This window comes from Amblyomma americanum, chromosome 6 (genome assembly GCF_052857255.1).
Source record: "Amblyomma americanum isolate KBUSLIRL-KWMA chromosome 6, ASM5285725v1, whole genome shotgun sequence".
NCBI classification, from domain to species: domain Eukaryota; kingdom Metazoa; phylum Arthropoda; class Arachnida; order Ixodida; family Ixodidae; genus Amblyomma; species Amblyomma americanum.
In genome coordinates, this window is record NC_135502.1 from 30,229,028 (window position 1) to 30,246,572 (window position 17,545).

The 17,545-nt window shown below is 44.2% G+C and overlaps 1 protein-coding gene across 1 annotated transcript in view; it reads left to right on the forward strand.

Moving 5' to 3' along the window:
• LOC144136544 (kin of IRRE-like protein 2) overlaps positions 1–17,130 on the forward strand; it is a 402,200-nt gene extending 385,070 nt beyond the window's left edge. The window contains exons 10-12 of the mRNA XM_077668935.1: positions 1,976–2,006; positions 9,749–9,908; positions 11,835–17,130. Coding sequence (XP_077525061.1) covers positions 1,976–2,006; positions 9,749–9,908; positions 11,835–12,029 — 386 coding nt within the window. The 3' untranslated portion in view covers positions 12,030–17,130. The remainder of the gene's footprint in view (positions 1–1,975; positions 2,007–9,748; positions 9,909–11,834) is intronic.
• Positions 17,131–17,545: the final 415 nt, after the last annotated feature.

Below are 17,545 nucleotides of genomic sequence, written 5' to 3' on the forward strand. Positions count from 1 at the left end.
GACGTCTCTGAAAGTAGTGTGTGTGAACTATTTTAACATTCTCAAAGCTATGCGGAAGTTAGAGTCAGATTTCAGCCTTGAACACGGGAGAATTACTCGAAATTGTTCGGCTTTCTTTTTATTCTCACCGTACTTTCCCGAAAAACTGTGTCGTACTATTGCCCTTAGCGCACCGCTGAGGTGCCAGCTGGGACCAGGTGCTGCGTCATTAGGTAGCACTGCCATGCATGTCCCAAATTATGTTCTTCTTATGTCTAGGCTTTGTTCGCAAATTTACGCTATGCATTTGCTGCGTGCTTTTAGTGATACAGAAGCTAGAACAAACGGGATATGTTAATTTCTCCCATAACTCAGAAATTTTCTAAGAGCCCGCTCGTAATTTCTCTTGCCATTGCCTCTTATATGCCACTTATCTGCTCTTGATAGTACTCAATGCCACTCCACTCGAATTACAGCCAGACAATTATTCTCAGCCGCTTTAATATGTCCGCACTAACAGCTGCTGTAATGCACAATTTGTGGAGAGCGCATCACTCGTAGGTTCAAAGGATTTTGAACGCATACAGCAGCCTGTCTGTCTATTTATTTTAGCATTTTTTCTTGTGTTTTTTCCTAAGTGTAGCCTAGCTGATGCATGTAATTTTCGTTTACCTTGCTTGTCCTTCTCCAGCACAGCATATAACCGGGCGTTTTAAAAATAATCTTGACACGCAGAGCGACTCACAGGATGAGGACATGTTCTAAGCGTAGTAGTGTTTACCACTGTCCTTGCACTCCTAAATGTGCAGGTACATACATGTTCCATGATTTCATGACACTGGGTTGTTTGGAGGAGAATACCCACACATGCGAGGGACTGCGGATGCCTTTCGCAACGACAGAAGAGATGAAGAGCCTGTTAGTCACCCTTGACTAGTTTATCGAACACTGAAATGGCTGCAATTAACTGAAAAAAGAGAATTGCAAAGGGCAGAAGAAGAGAAAGTTAGAAGCGAGAAAAGAAGAACTGAAGTGTTTTGTGTGGTAAATCGGTATTTTTAGTCAAAACTATTTGTGTTTTCATCCGCCGTTCTTGTCCTGCGAGCAGCGCTGTGTGTCAGGATGTATTTTTTCCCTTGTTGGCTCTGTGAGCTTTAGCCTGCTTTCAAAACAGGGAAACACGTTCGTGCTTAAGCGTCTTGCTTAATGGGAAGGCAATTATTTCTTTTTGTCTCACTTCGTGCTGCCCGAGTTGTGAAACTGTGCTGCTTATTTTTGAGCAAACTTTTCCTTGCCTGTGTTTCTTGTGCCTTGTTTCTACTAGCGGCAAGACTTCTTTGCAGCTGCTTGTTGCCACTTTACGCTAAACAAATATTATACTTAGCGTAGCCCATCCGTGCTATTATCAGCAACGTGCCGAACTGATCCAGTTCTGTAGCTGTCTCAGACGTCTTTCGTTCGCGAGTGAGAAGCTGTATCAAGCTTGTTCAGGATATGGTGGCAAGAATGCCTGAAGCAAGATCCGAAGTAGAACCTTGCTCACCTAGTGTAAGCTCGATGTGCTGCTGTGAAAAGTGATTTTAGTTCAACTGCTTAATGTGTCTAATGGGTGCATAATTAGCGGGCTCTTGCATGCATGTGCGTGATTTGTTATGCACTCTAAGACTGCAGTTGTTACCGCGTCGAGTTTCAACTTTCACATTCTGATGTTCGAAAGATTTTTTAAGCCTTGTAGTCCTCCAGCACTTGCCATTTAAAGAAGGGAATTTGAAATCTAGTTGAATGCGTCGCGAAAAACTATCGCTGCTTTTATCACACACACACACGCAGGGAAACTTCGCAACTTTGTGCTTTGAATCTAGGCGGAATCGGCGCCATTAGAAGCGTTACGTTCTGTAGTCATCCATGCTAGCTGTACAGAGCGGAAGGTTGTAGCTGATCACTTAAATGCAAAATTTCACAGCTAATTTTCGCTGTCTCTTTCCTTTACTTTCAGGTCGGCACAAGTTCTCACCTGATGGAGAAAGGTAAGTTCACTTGTTTCCTGGTGTACTTCTCCTCCTCAATAGCCGCTTCCTGTCATTATGACCTGCTGGTTGCCGTGACGTCACGAGGTAGAAGCAAATGCGTGAATATTACTGTTCAGTAAAGTGAGGGTATCTGCTCTGCATGAGGCATATCGGTTAACAATTTCCAACGGAGACCTGAAAACATTCGTTGTATCGAACGCGAAAATGCTCTGATCAAAACTGTGACATTGGCTTGATGGAAACTGACTTGGTAACGTTTTTGTTTTAGATATGCGTGCAGTCGTAACGTGAAATTTTCTCTTTTTTCGTCGTGTAGAAAGTTCTTATTACTTCCTCAGGGTGAGATGTTCTGTTTCATAGCTTGGCCAGCTGCCAGCATATAGACGTTTTAATCAAGTGTGTTCGCTGACGACTGGAAGGTAGCGAACTGGGTACGTTCTCAAAAACAGGTGTACATAGCTTCTTCTTCGAATAAGAAAATTGGAGGGATAGAAAAATGATCACAGTGCTAGGCGCTAGTGAAAGGAGCCATTCAAGTACATATTTTATTGACTGAGTTTTGTTTAAACTTGAAAGCATTTTCATGAATTGAGTGCAATGCGTTGAGAGGATGGTACATACGTGCACGACACTGTAATTTACAGCATCCAATTGCTAAGAATTAAATCCTTTTTTGATGCTAGAATGTCTCCCTGCAAGAAGTTTCTTTAAAAGAATTGTACGGTAGCCGCCTAACAAATGAACAAATGACATTAGGGTAACCTTTATATGCTAAAAAGTACAATAACGGCATCCTGGTCGTGGGTACTTTAATTCTACTTCTTTAAGTTTCTCTCCAAAAGCAATAAAAAGACAAATTACCCCGCTCTGGTTTAGATAATCACGTTACGGTCGAATATTCGCCGTTCCTCCTTTTTTTCGGTCCACTGGCATTAAGAGGTTTCAGGCTGTGCGATTTTAAAATCGCTTCCTTCAACCGGTGTGCCGTGCACAGAAATCGTACGAATGAAATCACAAGGGGAATTTGGTATTACGCGTAGCATTTCACACAACGCTGAAATTTCGCGAAGAGCAGCTAAGTGTTTCGTTACTGTTAGAAAAGCAAGAACTGTGATTACAAGGGAAGTATTCGGCTTTAGGAAGACGGTTCTGACCCTTTTGTATAACGACAATCGTTTGAAACGGAAAAAAAAGGTTCCGATCGCCAGCTAAGCAGCAGTGAAGCATATTAAATGGGAAATCTCGCTGGAGCAAATTGGTTTTGCACCTCACAAAAGTGGTCGGCTGGGTTCCGAGACGAACTCTTTCAAAATGTCTTTTTTTTTTACCGCTTGCTCTCCTGATGCTGCTACGGCTTCCTATTTTTACGGGGCAACGGCTGAATTTTTTTTTACTGCTGTCATTCGTATTGTTTCACGCCTTTCGCAAGCAAACGTGTGTCAAATGTTTGCTATTTATTCACATTGCGTCATGCGCGATTTTCCGGAATCCAACTTCTTTTTCACTTTGCTTTTGAAACTTTTTCTTCGCCATTGAAAACGCTGAAAAAGGATTTCGCGTGTATGTCTTTCCCACCTTTTCCCAAATTATTGTTGAATATAAAACGAGAGCACTTTGCCTACGGGCCAAAAATAGGAATAGCAAAAAAAAATCATTTATGCAGACGAAGTAGGTTAGACACAGTGAGAATACAGATCTCATTTTTACGGAAGGCTCCACACAAAAAGAAGAATGATAAAGTCAGAACATATATGGACTGCCAAACTGACTTGAATCCCTTCACAGCTCTGTGCTAAGCGGAGTTTAAACTATGTCTAGGAAGTTTTTCTCGAGAGTGCTCTAATTGAGGAAAGTTCAGCAACCGTAACTGGCAGTTAACTGCAGGGACGTTTTTCTTTTTTCATTTCAGGAGTTAACAAAAAAAATGGCTCACAGAATAGTACTGAAAGCAGAAAGAGGACAGAACAATGCGTTTGATACTATAAAAAAGTTGTCTTTTTTGTCATAAGTGAGAAGTGCTTTCTTATTTTGCTCGTTCCTTCATTGTAGTTTCTTTATTCGCAATATAAGAGAGTTTTAGTTTCACGTACGTAGAGGCTTCACGTACATAGAGCTCTTACGGGTGACCAGTGCGCATGCGCAGAACGCAAAGGGTATGTGCGAGTCTCACGTACGTACGTGAGATTCGGATTTTTACGTTGCGGTCTTTGCGTTGCTTGCGTACGCAGCGTTGACAAACATGGCGGCGCCCTGCCCGCCGCTTCACAGCGATAACAGCTTCTTCGATAATGCCTCGACGCGATATCGTGTTCTAAACTGTCGTATACGCCTTCGATTTGCCCATTCTTACCCTGGCATAAAGTTTCAAGCGACAAATAGCTTTTGTTTTTCAGACATAAGGGCGATTTTTCAGCTGTTAAGCCTGTCGAAGTAGCGTTGGTCGTCGTCATAGCAACCGTCTCGCGAGATCTTGAACTGAGAGAGCCCCAAGCCAGCCAAATATAGCAAAACCGCCAAACACGAGGACAGACCGAATGACTTCGCTTAAAGACTTGTCTTGGATGATTAAGCTACAACCAGTGTTTGTGTTTCCTAGTAGATGGCGCTAGGCGTAACGCGCGGCGTGCGTTGCGTACGTGTAACTATAAGGGTTTCAAACGACCTGCGTGCAGGCTACGTAGACTTCTCACGTTTGCGTACGTGAACCCTCTACGTACGTGAAACTAAAACACTCTATTCTCACCATAAAGTCTTGCGCCGTGAAAACCATTATTTGCTTAAGTATTTATTCTGCCCGTGTTAAGTGAAAACAATTTATGAAGTCGCCATGGCAGAGTTGCTGTAAAATTGCCTTCTACAAGAATCTCGCGGATGGGTCTTATAAAGCTGGCTGAACTCTTGTACAACTGTTCAGGTCTGTGTCAGTACCTCTCTTCCGCTATTATTAACAGATGTGAAGTCAGAAATTTCTTTACCGAAAAAATTCACTTTGTGAAAGTTTCCATCTTTCCATTCTACCGCATTACCTGGTGCATTGCATACTAACAAAAAATGTTTATTTCTTGAGTATTGAAACGTCAATGCATAACTCCTGATCTCGGTCTCCCAACATTGTGCTGAATCCTTGAGACAGCTGCCAAAAGACATTGTTTCAATATTTTTCTTTTTTTTTCTTTTAAGCAATACATGTTTAGCTGGCCATTTACACATACTATATATTTCGCTCCGTGTAGCTTATTTTACTACACATTCCTTATATCTTAATCTATTCAAACTAATGTGCTTTTAAGCACCAATAATCAATATTAGATTTGAGTAACGCCGTTGATAACGAAGCCAAACTCATCGCGATTGATCACTGCTTCCTGCTTGACTTTGAGGTCTCGGTTACGGTTGCTTTCTTCGGAGCAACGCTAAGCTTCGCGCTGAATTGCACAACGCTTCAGCTCCCAATAATCGTGGCTGTTGTTCTAGCCCTTTGGCAATGATTATTGCAACTCCGGAGCACCTCATCATTGCTAACAGATGGATCGGATATTCTTTTTAATGGTCTAGCTCGAAGTTTCGAAAGCTGTACCTTTATTAGTCAGCTCTCGTAGTGAAAATTTTCTTCAGTAGGTTATGTGTTTTCGTGTAACCGGACATATCTCTGTAGAAATGCCAATTACCGCTTCAAATATTATAATAATAAGTATTTTGTTGCAGACCAGTAGGCGCATATCGTGCGGAAAAAAAAAATCTCGTCGTGCTTCTATAGGAATAGAAAATTGAACAATATCAAAAGTGGCTATTTATAGATGTAGATTCTTGACTAATGCTATATAAGGTCTGCCATTTCCAGCAGTATTTTTTTTCTCACCTTTTGGCTGTGAACGTTTGTAATTTTTTTTTTTAACGTTCACACGAGAGAAGCAAACTGACTTCCATTCTCTTCATGTATTAAGCCTGTCAGCGCAGTCAGTATTAGAAGAGCTTAGACTTGCCGCGCGTAAAAAAGGCTGTCGCAACGATAAAGCAAAAACGAAGAGCACACATATACAGCAGCTTAAAGACGCAGCATGAAATTCAAGATATGAATAGTAGTAACCCACGAGTGCATGTCGGAAAAGACCACAGGAAAAAAAGAAGGGAGCAGCAGACAGTAAAAATAATGGCCGATGCTCTCTCGTTAACAGCACAGCCCTCTAAACACAAATCAAAGCATAGTAAGTGGAATGTCCCCGTGACTTGACTGGAGCTGTTGAATGTGAACCCTCTCACGCTCCCGTATGTATGAAAAGTCAGCACCGTACAATGGATGAGAAAGCAGAGCTATTAACAGCCTATCTTACTGGAAACTGAATGTCAGAGGCTCCTCCAGTACTGTGCTTATTCGAAACCAAGAATACTTCTAAATAATAACATTTACTTTTGTCTTTTCACTCCTCGTCGTGAACCAGGTTTTGCACGAAGTTTTTTTAAAAAGTAATTTGACGTTCATCGCGTTCAATTGCTCTTTATGCAGTCAAAAATTTACAGTGCTGGTTGATCTGATAACAATGCAGGTATAGAATAAATAAGTTATGGAAAGGGAATGAATGAATAGGTGTCCTGTCCTCCTAGTTAAGGGAAGTGATGGCTGTTAGAGCACGCAGCTTTCTGAGTGCCGAACATGTGTTTACCAAGTGATGTTCATGAAAACCTATAATAAATCTGACCAACTCGTACTTGAACTGCAAGCCTGTAATAAATATCTTAACTACAAGAGAGTACCCCCATCTTTAAATACAAACCCTGAACACTCTAATATGCACAGCATCAGACCAGACACGGCCAAAGGCAATACGTTTTGCTTTTCTTAGACACCGGCGTTTATTTGCCTGGCCTTTCATTTTTGTCCATCTCTGTAATTCGTCATCGTCTTCACCAGTAGTCACGTTACGTTTACTGCGGTATAAAGGTATCTCCTATTGGCCTCCAGTTATATTCCCTGTCCTGAGGTAGAGGTAGCCAGCCTATCTCAGGAAATTTCGTCTTCTCTTCTCTCCAGATGCCGCCGCGGTGGCTCAGTGGTTATGGCGCTCTCGGCTGCTGACCCAATAGACGTGGGTTGGACCCCGGCCGCCGAGGTCGATTTTCGATGGAAGCGAAATTATAGACGCTCGTGTACTGTGCGACGCACATTAGAGAACACCACGTGGTCGAAATTTCCGGAGCCCTTCACTACAGCGTCCCTCAAAGCCTGAGTCTCTTTGGGACATTAAACCCCCCATTAACCAAATCATCTTCTCTCCAGATGACTTTATGCCGCGTCAATATACTTCTACTTTCCCTTGTAATTGCTTCTCTTACCTTAAAGAATCATCGGCTATCTTTTCTACGCGCTCTATGTTCAGCCGAAACTAGTTTCCTCGGGAATCGTAGCGTAAGTTTTGTTCTCTCATCTATGCCGCTCCTTTTTTTCTCTATTTAGATTACGCAGCGTTATTTCAAAGTGTGAAGCAACAACCCTGTCTGTCGTGTTACTTTGCTTCCAGCATCATCATTAGAGTCATTAGCCTTGGAAACTAACCTAACAAATAGGAAATCTCCGTTCATTGCCCTGTTCATCTGTTTCGGAAATAAAGTCTTTGCTCCATCGAAGCAGCCGTGGCTTGATACAAGAAGAAAGGCCGACATCGAAATCAATATTAATTTTTTTTTGATAATACCAACCTTTATAGTTGGATAAAAGCGTCAGCCCATATTTTTCCTTGCCTCTGCCACAGCCATCTTCTTTCTTCTACCGCATGCAGTAAGCTGACAAACGCGACAGCAAAAAAAAAAAAAATTTTCCGCAGAAAGCACATGAAATGTAGCAGACGTTTGCAGTCCATTGCGTAATATTAATCTCCAAAGAAACTTGTTCATTTTTAGCCAACTCAGCGTCTCGTGTTCTCTGAGTGTTCTTCGTGGGTTTTCCTTCCTCTGCACTCGTCTCCCTTTTTTTCCTGATTACGGGGGGGGGGGGGGGGGGGAGGGGGGATCGCCGGGGGCTGCTTGAACCTAGTTTCGAATGGTGAAATCCCATTGCTTCTACCCTCTCTTCTTCGCGGTGGCTTGCTGAAGGAAACTGCGATTGAATTAAAAGTTTGGCGCCCCAATCTGTGTGCGTGAGTGTTTCCACGGCGAGATGAAAGGAAGACTCGGCGTCAGCGAGAAACGTAGTGTTCTCTTTGAGAGTGGCAGAACTTCGACACGGCGAGGATTTTATATATTTTATCCCTGGTAGTAATTTTGTCCCAAAATGTATCGAGTTTGAGCGCGTCTTATAAAGGGAAGCGCCGAACCTTGAAGCGTGATGCGAGCGTTTACTCTTGAAGGTCGGTAACGAGTTCTGTTGTGTAAGGTTCGCCAGACCGGAAGTGTGAGTGCTCCGGTAGGAAATTGATATTCGCTGCCACTGCTGAAAGGCGCCCACTGTAATGCAGTTCAGGACCGGAAAAAAATGAATAAGGAAGAAATGCGCTATAACAACATCGGAACAGGTTTAGAATTGTTCACTCGTCCGTGGAAGTGAATTCCCAGATGTACTAACCGAGGGAGGCAGCTTTTCAATAATTGTGCTGCAATCTTTGAGAACCCGTTTTCATCATGCTAGCCGAAGTAAGAGTTTGTCCGTGCGTCTGTTACTTTCCTCCTCTTTGTCTACTTGAAGGCCACGGTAACGCGAGAAACGGGAACGACACTAAAGCACCTTAAACACTGAACTGCCTTTGACACTGAACCCTCGTGTTAGTAATGGAACGCGCTCTGGTATCTCATTGCGTGAGTACTTCTTCCTTCTGCCGCCCGAAATTGCACCCCCCTTAGCTGGAAAGCTACCGCGCTGGTGTAATCCCAGCTGGCCTTTCTTGACGTTGCGCGCCGTCGAGACTAACTTAACTGTTCTCGTTTTGAAACCTGTACTGTTATTAATGTCACATTGGCTGCCGGCCGACATTTATTTTTTTTCTTTCAGCTTAGCTTCTCGCAATGTTGTGTTGAGATATAGCAGAGCAATTTTCTGTATACTGTTAAAGCAGGCTCGATCCGGCATGTTGGAGCAGCTGATTCTAAATTGTGTCATTGGAGCCTAGGATGGTCTGTGAAGGCTCTTTGTGTCCCGTACACATCGAGTACGGCAGAAGTTGAGGCACGGAGACTCGTGTGTGCGCTGCTTATTCGTTGAAATATTAGTGCGATATAGCATTACAAGGATCTGTGCACGTGGAAATGGCAACCGCCATCTGTCACTGGCGACTGGCGAGTGGCCCATCTGCTTAGCGGGCTATGAATTAGATAGTATGCTACCTATACGAACTTAGTATACTGCCTAGTTCAAATGACGAACTTTTGTATGCTCTCTCTGTAATGAACTTCCGTGTGTTAACCCCGTATATATTGAACTTTCCTGCGTTGTCTCAGATATAAAGAACGGAAGTATGCCACGTCTGATATAACGAACTTTTCTGTCTGGAGCTCGGATGTAACGAACTTAGTATGTTGACTTCGTATGTAACGGACCTAAGTGTACCACTCTTGCATATCGAACTTTAGTTTGCCAACCTCCGATATAACGAACATTTGGCCGCTAACACATTCGAAGAGTCCACCACCAAGGATCGCCTAAGTTTTATTATTTTCAGTAGTTAGCGCGCTTTCGGAAGCCTCTCTGCCAACTCCTAGCCGGCGTTATCTTATTCGCTGTTCTTGCTCGCTCTTCTCAACCCTCCTTGCAGTGACGTGGGCAGTGCACACTCACAGGGCACGCCTCTGGCCAAGAAGCAGCCGGGCAATGGTGGCGGCGGTCACGTAGCCATCCCGCCGGACGCCCTGTACACACCGGCGGCGAAGACCAACGGCAACTCCAAAGACCCCGCCCACTACGAGAACGTCAAGGTGCGGGCACGGGCTGCTTTGCGGAGCTTCCGTTAGGTCGAGAACAGACCGCGCGGATTTGTTCTCAGTGACACAGAAATGCGAGCAGCTCTCAAGAAAATTTAGGCACTGCGGCTTGAAGTTCATAACTGGACTTGATTATGGCAGTTCAGCCGTCATGAAAATGAATAGTAGTACATAGGTAGTGATGGATCTAGCGTCATTGTTGCTCTGTTTAATGCTGTTTGGAATACTCGGTCGTAATGTTACAGAAATTTACGAACTGCACGCGTAATAAGCCTTCGGGCACTTTTATTACATGTTTCACTCGCCAAGTTTTTAGACCCGGCTTAGTGTTGAAGAATCAGACCCATGCTAAGAGCATCTGATGGTGCTTCATGGAGGCTGAACGAGCTGAGAAAATTTTTACCCTAACGTCACGTTGTTCACATCAGCACGTTATTCAAAATCGCTTTGGCATCGCTTCCACAAGAACAGAATTATTTTTAGGGACGCATTCTCTCTTTATATAAATGCGCTCTAAAAATCGTCGCTGGAAACTTCAGCTCCGTTTCAACAGTGGTGCATTGTCTGTTACTGCTTTACTGATTTATGAAGACCTTGTTGCTTTTCTGCGTGTGCTACTGTGTACAACGCGTCTAGCGCTGTGGTAATACCGCGTTTACTTTTCGGGAGTTTCGTGACTTTTAACGCGCTAATTCATGCGGCAACTTTCTTCGCTATTACGTGCATGTGGCGGTGAACAGTCGCTGCCACAAGTTCAGAGAACGACTTTTACTAGACGGGTGAAAGAGCACAGCGTATATTGCACTATACTAGAACTGCGTTCCTATTGTAACGCACTTGCCCTCCCCCTCTTTACGTGTTAGAATTGAACCAAAGCGATGAGATCATTCCTTCAATCTTAACAACAGCTTGGCCTGTGCATTACGCGGCGGTCGCGGGATGCTTGCTTTCCGAAGGACCCTTCAACTTCAGTGGCAGCTCCGTTCTTGCTCGCGACTGGCTAATGGCTGTCGCCTGCGGACCACCTTGCCGCCGCGCTTCTCGAAGCTTATGGCGCCCGTGGGCCGGTCATTACAGCGTTTCGAATGTGTCATTCAGAGCCACGCACTGTCCACCCCTCCGCGTCCCTTTAGCCAGAAAGTCTTGCGAACCGAGCTTTCGGACACACCCCCTTACCTTCAGTCCTCGCCGGTCGCTGGCTCCTGCGCCAGAGGGGAACCTCAGTGTGCTCAACGGCGATTGTAGTTGCCCACAAATGAAAAAGAGTGTCCGTAAAAGTAACCGTCTTCATTCGGAGCCACAGCGGTGGTAGAACGTATTCTAAGAAAGAAGGGTTTAATGACAAGGAAGGCGGAGAGATCAACCGTACGAACGTTTGTCTAATCTGCAGCTCCTGGGCCCCCGCAGTGGCTCAGTGGTCATGGCGCTCGGCTGCTGACCCGAATTACGCTGGTTCGATCCCGGCCACGGTGGTGGTAGTCTAATTTCGATAGAGGCGAGTCTCTAGAGGCCCGTGTACTGCGAGATGTCGGTGCACGTTCAAGAACCCCAGGTGGTCGAAATTTCCGGAGCCCTTCACTACGGCGTCCCTCATAGCCTGAGGCGCTTTCGGACGTTAATCCCCCATAAACAATAATCCGTTAAAAAAAACATTATGAAACAAGGGAAGGGGAGGAAATTGAAAGGGAACGTAAACGGGAGGTTATTGATATCAGTACACTAAGCTGCGAAGCCACCATGCGGAAAACGCAGCCAGTCTCAGCTCTATTTGGGCTTTCATTTTTTTTTTGTCACCAGTGCTCCTTCTTGAAACACAAATATTTTCCTGACATCAACCCTGTACAGTCTTGGGAAGTTTCAAAGCAAAGCGCAGAACAATGTTTCTTTAATTCTTGCATTCGTCTGCTTCTGTTGGCGCAGAACGGCTCACAGAACGGACGTCCCGAGCCACAGCCAAGGGCATCCGACGGCAGCATTGTATACGCCAGTCTCGATCTGCCAGCGGCGCCCGCCCAGAACGGGAACAGACCGGCGCCGGAGCGCACTGAGTACGCCGAGCTGCAGTTCCAGCCCAACGGCACGCAGCAGACCGGCTCGGAGCATGCCTCCCTGTGAGGCATCCGTGTGGTGCGCGACACAGACTCACTGACTTGTTTACGGTGCTACGAGCGACCATTATTTTGGGCACCACCGGGGCTGAAGTCACTGGTAGAGCTCTCGGAGCGTGTTCGGTTGGGCTCGAGATTCCGGAGAAATTGTTGGTAGTTTGTTTTGTCGGTATAGTCGATGTGCTTGCTAATAAGCTTTAAGAGACTTTTGCTTGGATGTGACCAAGAGGCCATGAGTTTGATATTGATAGAACGGGCGTATTGGCAAACTCAAAAAGCGACATCCTAGCCGGCTCCCGCAGTTGGGAACAAAACTATAGTAAAAAAACGCGGTCATGATTGGGGAGACAAGGGAAGGGAAAAGAAGGGCTCCTTATGACATACATGACAGAAGCCAACCGTCACCGAAACCAAGGAGCATAGGGGATGTTTCTTTTTTTTCTCTAATTTGTGGTGTTCATCAGTAGGGGATTAATAGGGTAATCATTTTTTAAAGATAACTGATTAGAAAGCATAAGAAAAAACCACACGCCGCCGTTGGGATCAAAACCCACAACCTCCGAATTTCACCTCCGGCTGTTTGTCCACTGAGCTACGACAATGGCAGTCCAATCTTAAAACAAGAAAATAACGTCCCCTATACTCCTCCGTTTCGGTGACTGTTGGCTTTCGTCATATGTGTGATAACGCGTCCCTCTTTTCTCTTTCCTTGTCTGCTCAGTAGCCAACGAGGGCTTCGATTCTGGCTCTCCTGATGCCAAAGGTAGCATAAGAGTGTTCGCGCACAGCTTCCGCCCTCAACGCTCGATCATGTTCCTACGTGGCATTTGCGGTAATACAGGACGTAATACTTCCGCCGCTATGCACGAGGGTGGCACTGGAGAACTCTCTCAAGAGTCAGTTGCACAACACGTAAATATCCCCGAAAGCAGAAAAATGGACAGCCATCGCATAGCTCAGTTGGCAGAGCACCGGATGCAAAACTCGCAGGTCATGGGTTCGGATCCCACCGGCGGCGTATCGTAGTTTTTTCTTGTGAATAGTAATCAGTTATCTTTAAAAATAATTTTCCTTTTAATGTCTCATTGATGAACACCAGAAATTGTATCAAAAAAACAGCTAAACCGAACTTAATTGCGTGTTATTGCAGAAAATATTCCCAGTAAGAAAGAGGTGTCAGCAGTGGCCCGCAAGGTCCACATTGGAAGCCACTCGTATACGCGTCAAAATTTAACCCCTTCAAGCACTTAGACATGTACTCTGTGACAACAGCTACGTCGACAGTGAACATAGCACTACCTAGCGGCCGAATGTTCGGTGGCTGTTTGAAACTGCGTTTGAATTCGTTGCTGACTTCGAGCTATCCTTGGCACCTTCGAAGCCACCTTCCAGTGACTTGAAATGCTCTGAATCTCCTGAAGCAGTACTTTTGATCGAACTTGCGCCAAACACTCGTCTTACGTTTGATCTTGTGCAGCAGTGCTTGCTGCAGCAAGCAGGACTCAACTGAGCTGTGCTTGTGCGGGATGCGGGATTGCGCAAATGACCATCGCATGAGTCAGTCTCTGTGTGTGTTTTTACAGTGCACGTGCTGCTTTGATTGATGTTTTCATTGTCGTCACTGATTTTCGCGGTTGCAAGAGCCGCCTTTTGAATCTGGAAAACGTTTACTGTCATTGAGTTGTTGTTCGACATTGTGAGTCGTGTACAGCAAAACGACGTTTATGGAAGACCACGGAATTTCCGCCCATGTCTAATGTTTACGTAACATTTAGAATCGCCATCAAGGCGCAGCGCGCATTTCGGTAGTAATATGACAATGACAGTGTACTTTGAAGCCTCTGCAGATGATTCCCTCGGACTGACAATGTTCCCATGGTGCGCGAATCTTCAAGCCACTTGTTGGAGGGAACGCCTTTTACGTGTGGCAACCAAGACATAGTCTTTGGCTTCGACGACGCACTTGGCGCCAGTTAAACTCACTACGTGGCCACGTGCGAAAGAGCACTTGGAGCTCTTCTGTGCGAAACAAAGGGCCATTAGGGAGGTTGCCCAATTCAGTGATGATAACAATAGTCGACGGTGCGCGTCACTGATGTATCTCACGTGCTTCGTTGGTCCTTCGGCATGACGGCACCGGGACACCACTTCGAGGGTGTCGGTAGTCGACGAGCTAGTGGTCAGAGAGCGCAATACTGCGGAGCAGAACCTTGCACTGCCCAACCCGCTCCAATGTCGCGGACAGCGGCAACCCGTCCCGCGCTTGGTGCTGCGCCATATGTTGAGTGTTGTTTGATGTCGCACTGCCGACGATTGTCTGTCTGTTTTCTGTGCGTGTGTGCTTTGTATGTGTGCGTTTGAGTGCTTAGCGTCGCTTTATTTTAGATAGTCAGATAATGCGAACAGGGGCAGGGGTCTCTGTTAGAAATATACAAGCGCAAGCATATTGCAGTGACATTGAGAAGCGCATGCAGGTGCAAGCTAGTTCCTGGGACGTCTCTGAAACGATATTTTTGTATGACGTAAGCGGCTCTACCGGAACGCTTGCTACCGCGATGTTAGGCAGAGGCGAATATATGTACAAAGCAATTAATGCAATAGAGACTAGTGCTTCAACTAAATATCATCATGTTCATCTCTGGCAGACTAATCTTTATGGTCTAATGCTATGTGAACAAAAAAATTTCTACCCACGCTTCACTGAAACTTCTTATCAGAAGCTTCTGTTTTATGCACATGTCCTTGAATTACAAGCAAGCAATTGCTTGGAATATCTTTGCCAGGCCGCGAATTATTTGCGGCACTCATTTATCGAATCAAAGAAATGCTGTGTGCGCTTGCAAGCTGGGGTGTCAATGCTCTGTGAAACACTGTTACTGCCTGGAAAGCAGCGCACATAAAAATAGGGGTTCGATATTCTGCCTGGAGGTTGTTGACAAAGCGAAGGTAAAATATGTACTTCTTTCGCTTTGCAAATAAATTAATTGTGTATGTGTAATCTGGATTAACTTCGCTTTCACTCTTGCTGTACGTGAGTGCTTTTAATGCCGAAAATAATGAGTCATGATGTCTTACCCCTTGTGTCCTGAATACTTCACATTGTACAGAAACTTTCGAAAGAAGTAGTCTGTGTGTTGATGCTGACTTATAGCATTCTATTATGAGCCACAAGAATGCAAGGTCTGATATTTAGCGCAGTCCGAAAATGTTTCAAGTGACTGTTGTGTTTATATGCGTGTGTATATGTGAGACAGCAAAAAAAAAAAATCGTTACAAAACATTACGCGGTAGTCAAAGGAACGCTGAAAATGCTGCCCCGCCTTATAATGTTGATTGTAGTGAAGAGAGCTGCTGTCGTGTGTTTATGTGTTTACTTAGCAGACCACAAATGTGTACTCCTTGTAGATTAATGCCAAACACTGTGCTTGATATGTTGCTTTATTTTTGCAAATGGCTGCATGCGTCGTCACGCTGAGCAGCTCTGGGATTTTCTGGGACCAATAGAGACAGGATGCATGCTGAAAATTTTGCATGCTTAACATTTTGCTTGCTTCAGTGCATAAGAAACAATTTATCTTTCATCGATAGGCGAGTACTGCGAAGCAAGCAGAGAGTCTAGAAGCTTCTTTGATCGTGCTTTGAAATAGCACTCTTTTAGTAACTTCGATAGGGAAAATATGTTTGAGCGTGTGATCTGATGGCAAAATGTACTCAAATTTTACTTATTTTCATACTTTGTTTTTTGTCTGTTATATGTAGGAATCGAGAATCTGCTCTGAATGCTATCTCTTTGATATTCGTGCCTTCCATATTCTTACCTGATCTAGTACCAGCCAACATTTTAATGTGGCGTTTCTCTTGGATATTAACAAATGCTTTACGCAGTTAATGATGCCATGTATTTCAGGAAGCCGGGCTGTGTACAAATTGTTCTCACCAATCTCCCGCACCTGTAAAATAAATGTCTTTTTAATTAGTTTCAAAACATAAAGTGCCTACTGTAACGGGAAGTGCAGCCCGGTTGAGTGGAGACGGTTATATTTATATTAGTTTATCAATTTCATTTGAGCGTGACACATGAGGTATAACTGCTATAGCCACTTAGTATTTGTAGCGGTTTTATGCTTACTTTATAGGCTTGAATGATGGAAACATTTTTGCACAGTAAACTTGTCTTCTGCAGTGAATACTTCTCACAACACATTGATTGAAACTTTAAACTTTATGTCCAAGAGCTGAAGTTTTAGCCCGTACTGTCGTTTCAGAGACAAGATGTACAATGTCCCATCATTCCGAACGAAATGATGCTCAGGGCAGCGCGCGATCCTCACTGATAACCATTCACTTTCATCTTTCAAATGCTTACTTTTGGCAGTAAATGTCTCTAATTACTTCCACTGTCTTGCACAGGAAAGATTTTCCCGTGGTTTTTGTGTATCTGCTTTTACAAATACAACTTAAGTAATTTGTTGCTAGCAACACATTGTGTGTTCTTCTGTATGTTGGTGTCTCTTTTTCGCGCTGCAGTTTTGTCCCAGCTAAGCAACCAACTTGCCCACAAGCTCGCTTTACTAAAGCATATTGTCACTATTAGTATTTCAAAGGCCTAACTACATCTTTTCTGTAATCTGCGCTTTCTGCTAATGCTCTCTGGCCTGTAATAGCGCATTTTATATGTGCATGTGCTTTTTCAGTTTGTAAATATCTAGCAATCAGCAAACAGCACAGAAATAGCACAGCCTCAGATGTCACATATAGTACGATGTCGGGGAGGTAGCTGCTACTTCCTATTACGTATGCCTATTATAACCGCTTCATTTTTCTTGCTGCGCCGCGTATGCCGGCTGTCCAGATAATATGTTCTCTCACAAATTTATGGCTGTGTGAATGTAATGTCCACTTGTTCTGCCACCTTATTTTATCCTTTTAGCAGGATTGTTCTTGATGGGTCAGTATTAGAGGAAACTGTCATTGCACCTGTGTTGTTTACCGTTGCTTGAAGGTAATGACGAAGACTGACTGATGTAGCTAGAAGAAATGCTTCTTCACGGAGCGTTCGAGATCTCTCGGTTGTAAATTCTGCTAATAAAATGTATTTTTTTCTTGTATGATGTGTTCCTACTTTACTGTAGCAGCCTTTTGATGGCGATTGCTTCTTATGTACTTAAATTACAAATCTGTAGTAAAGGAATGATTGAGCAGCATGTGCTGCAACTATATGCTCGATTCACTGCGGGCTCTCAGCTAGTCAATGTGTGAAGCAGGAGCTATCTTTAGAATATTTATCTTCCTGTCCCGTCAGATGCTTTTGACAAATTTTTGGAGTATAAGGAAAATTTTTGATGCATGTATTAACGTAGAAACCAACTCCAGAAAAAAAAAACGTTAAGATTTCCTGCGGCTACACACCTTCTTAGTTGCACTTGCCTAAGGAATGGCAAGTAATACATCATCTTTACGCTTTCACTTGCATGAACGTGTCCTTTTTTGCTGACAGCAAGTGGAAGCATTTCAGCTTCCGAA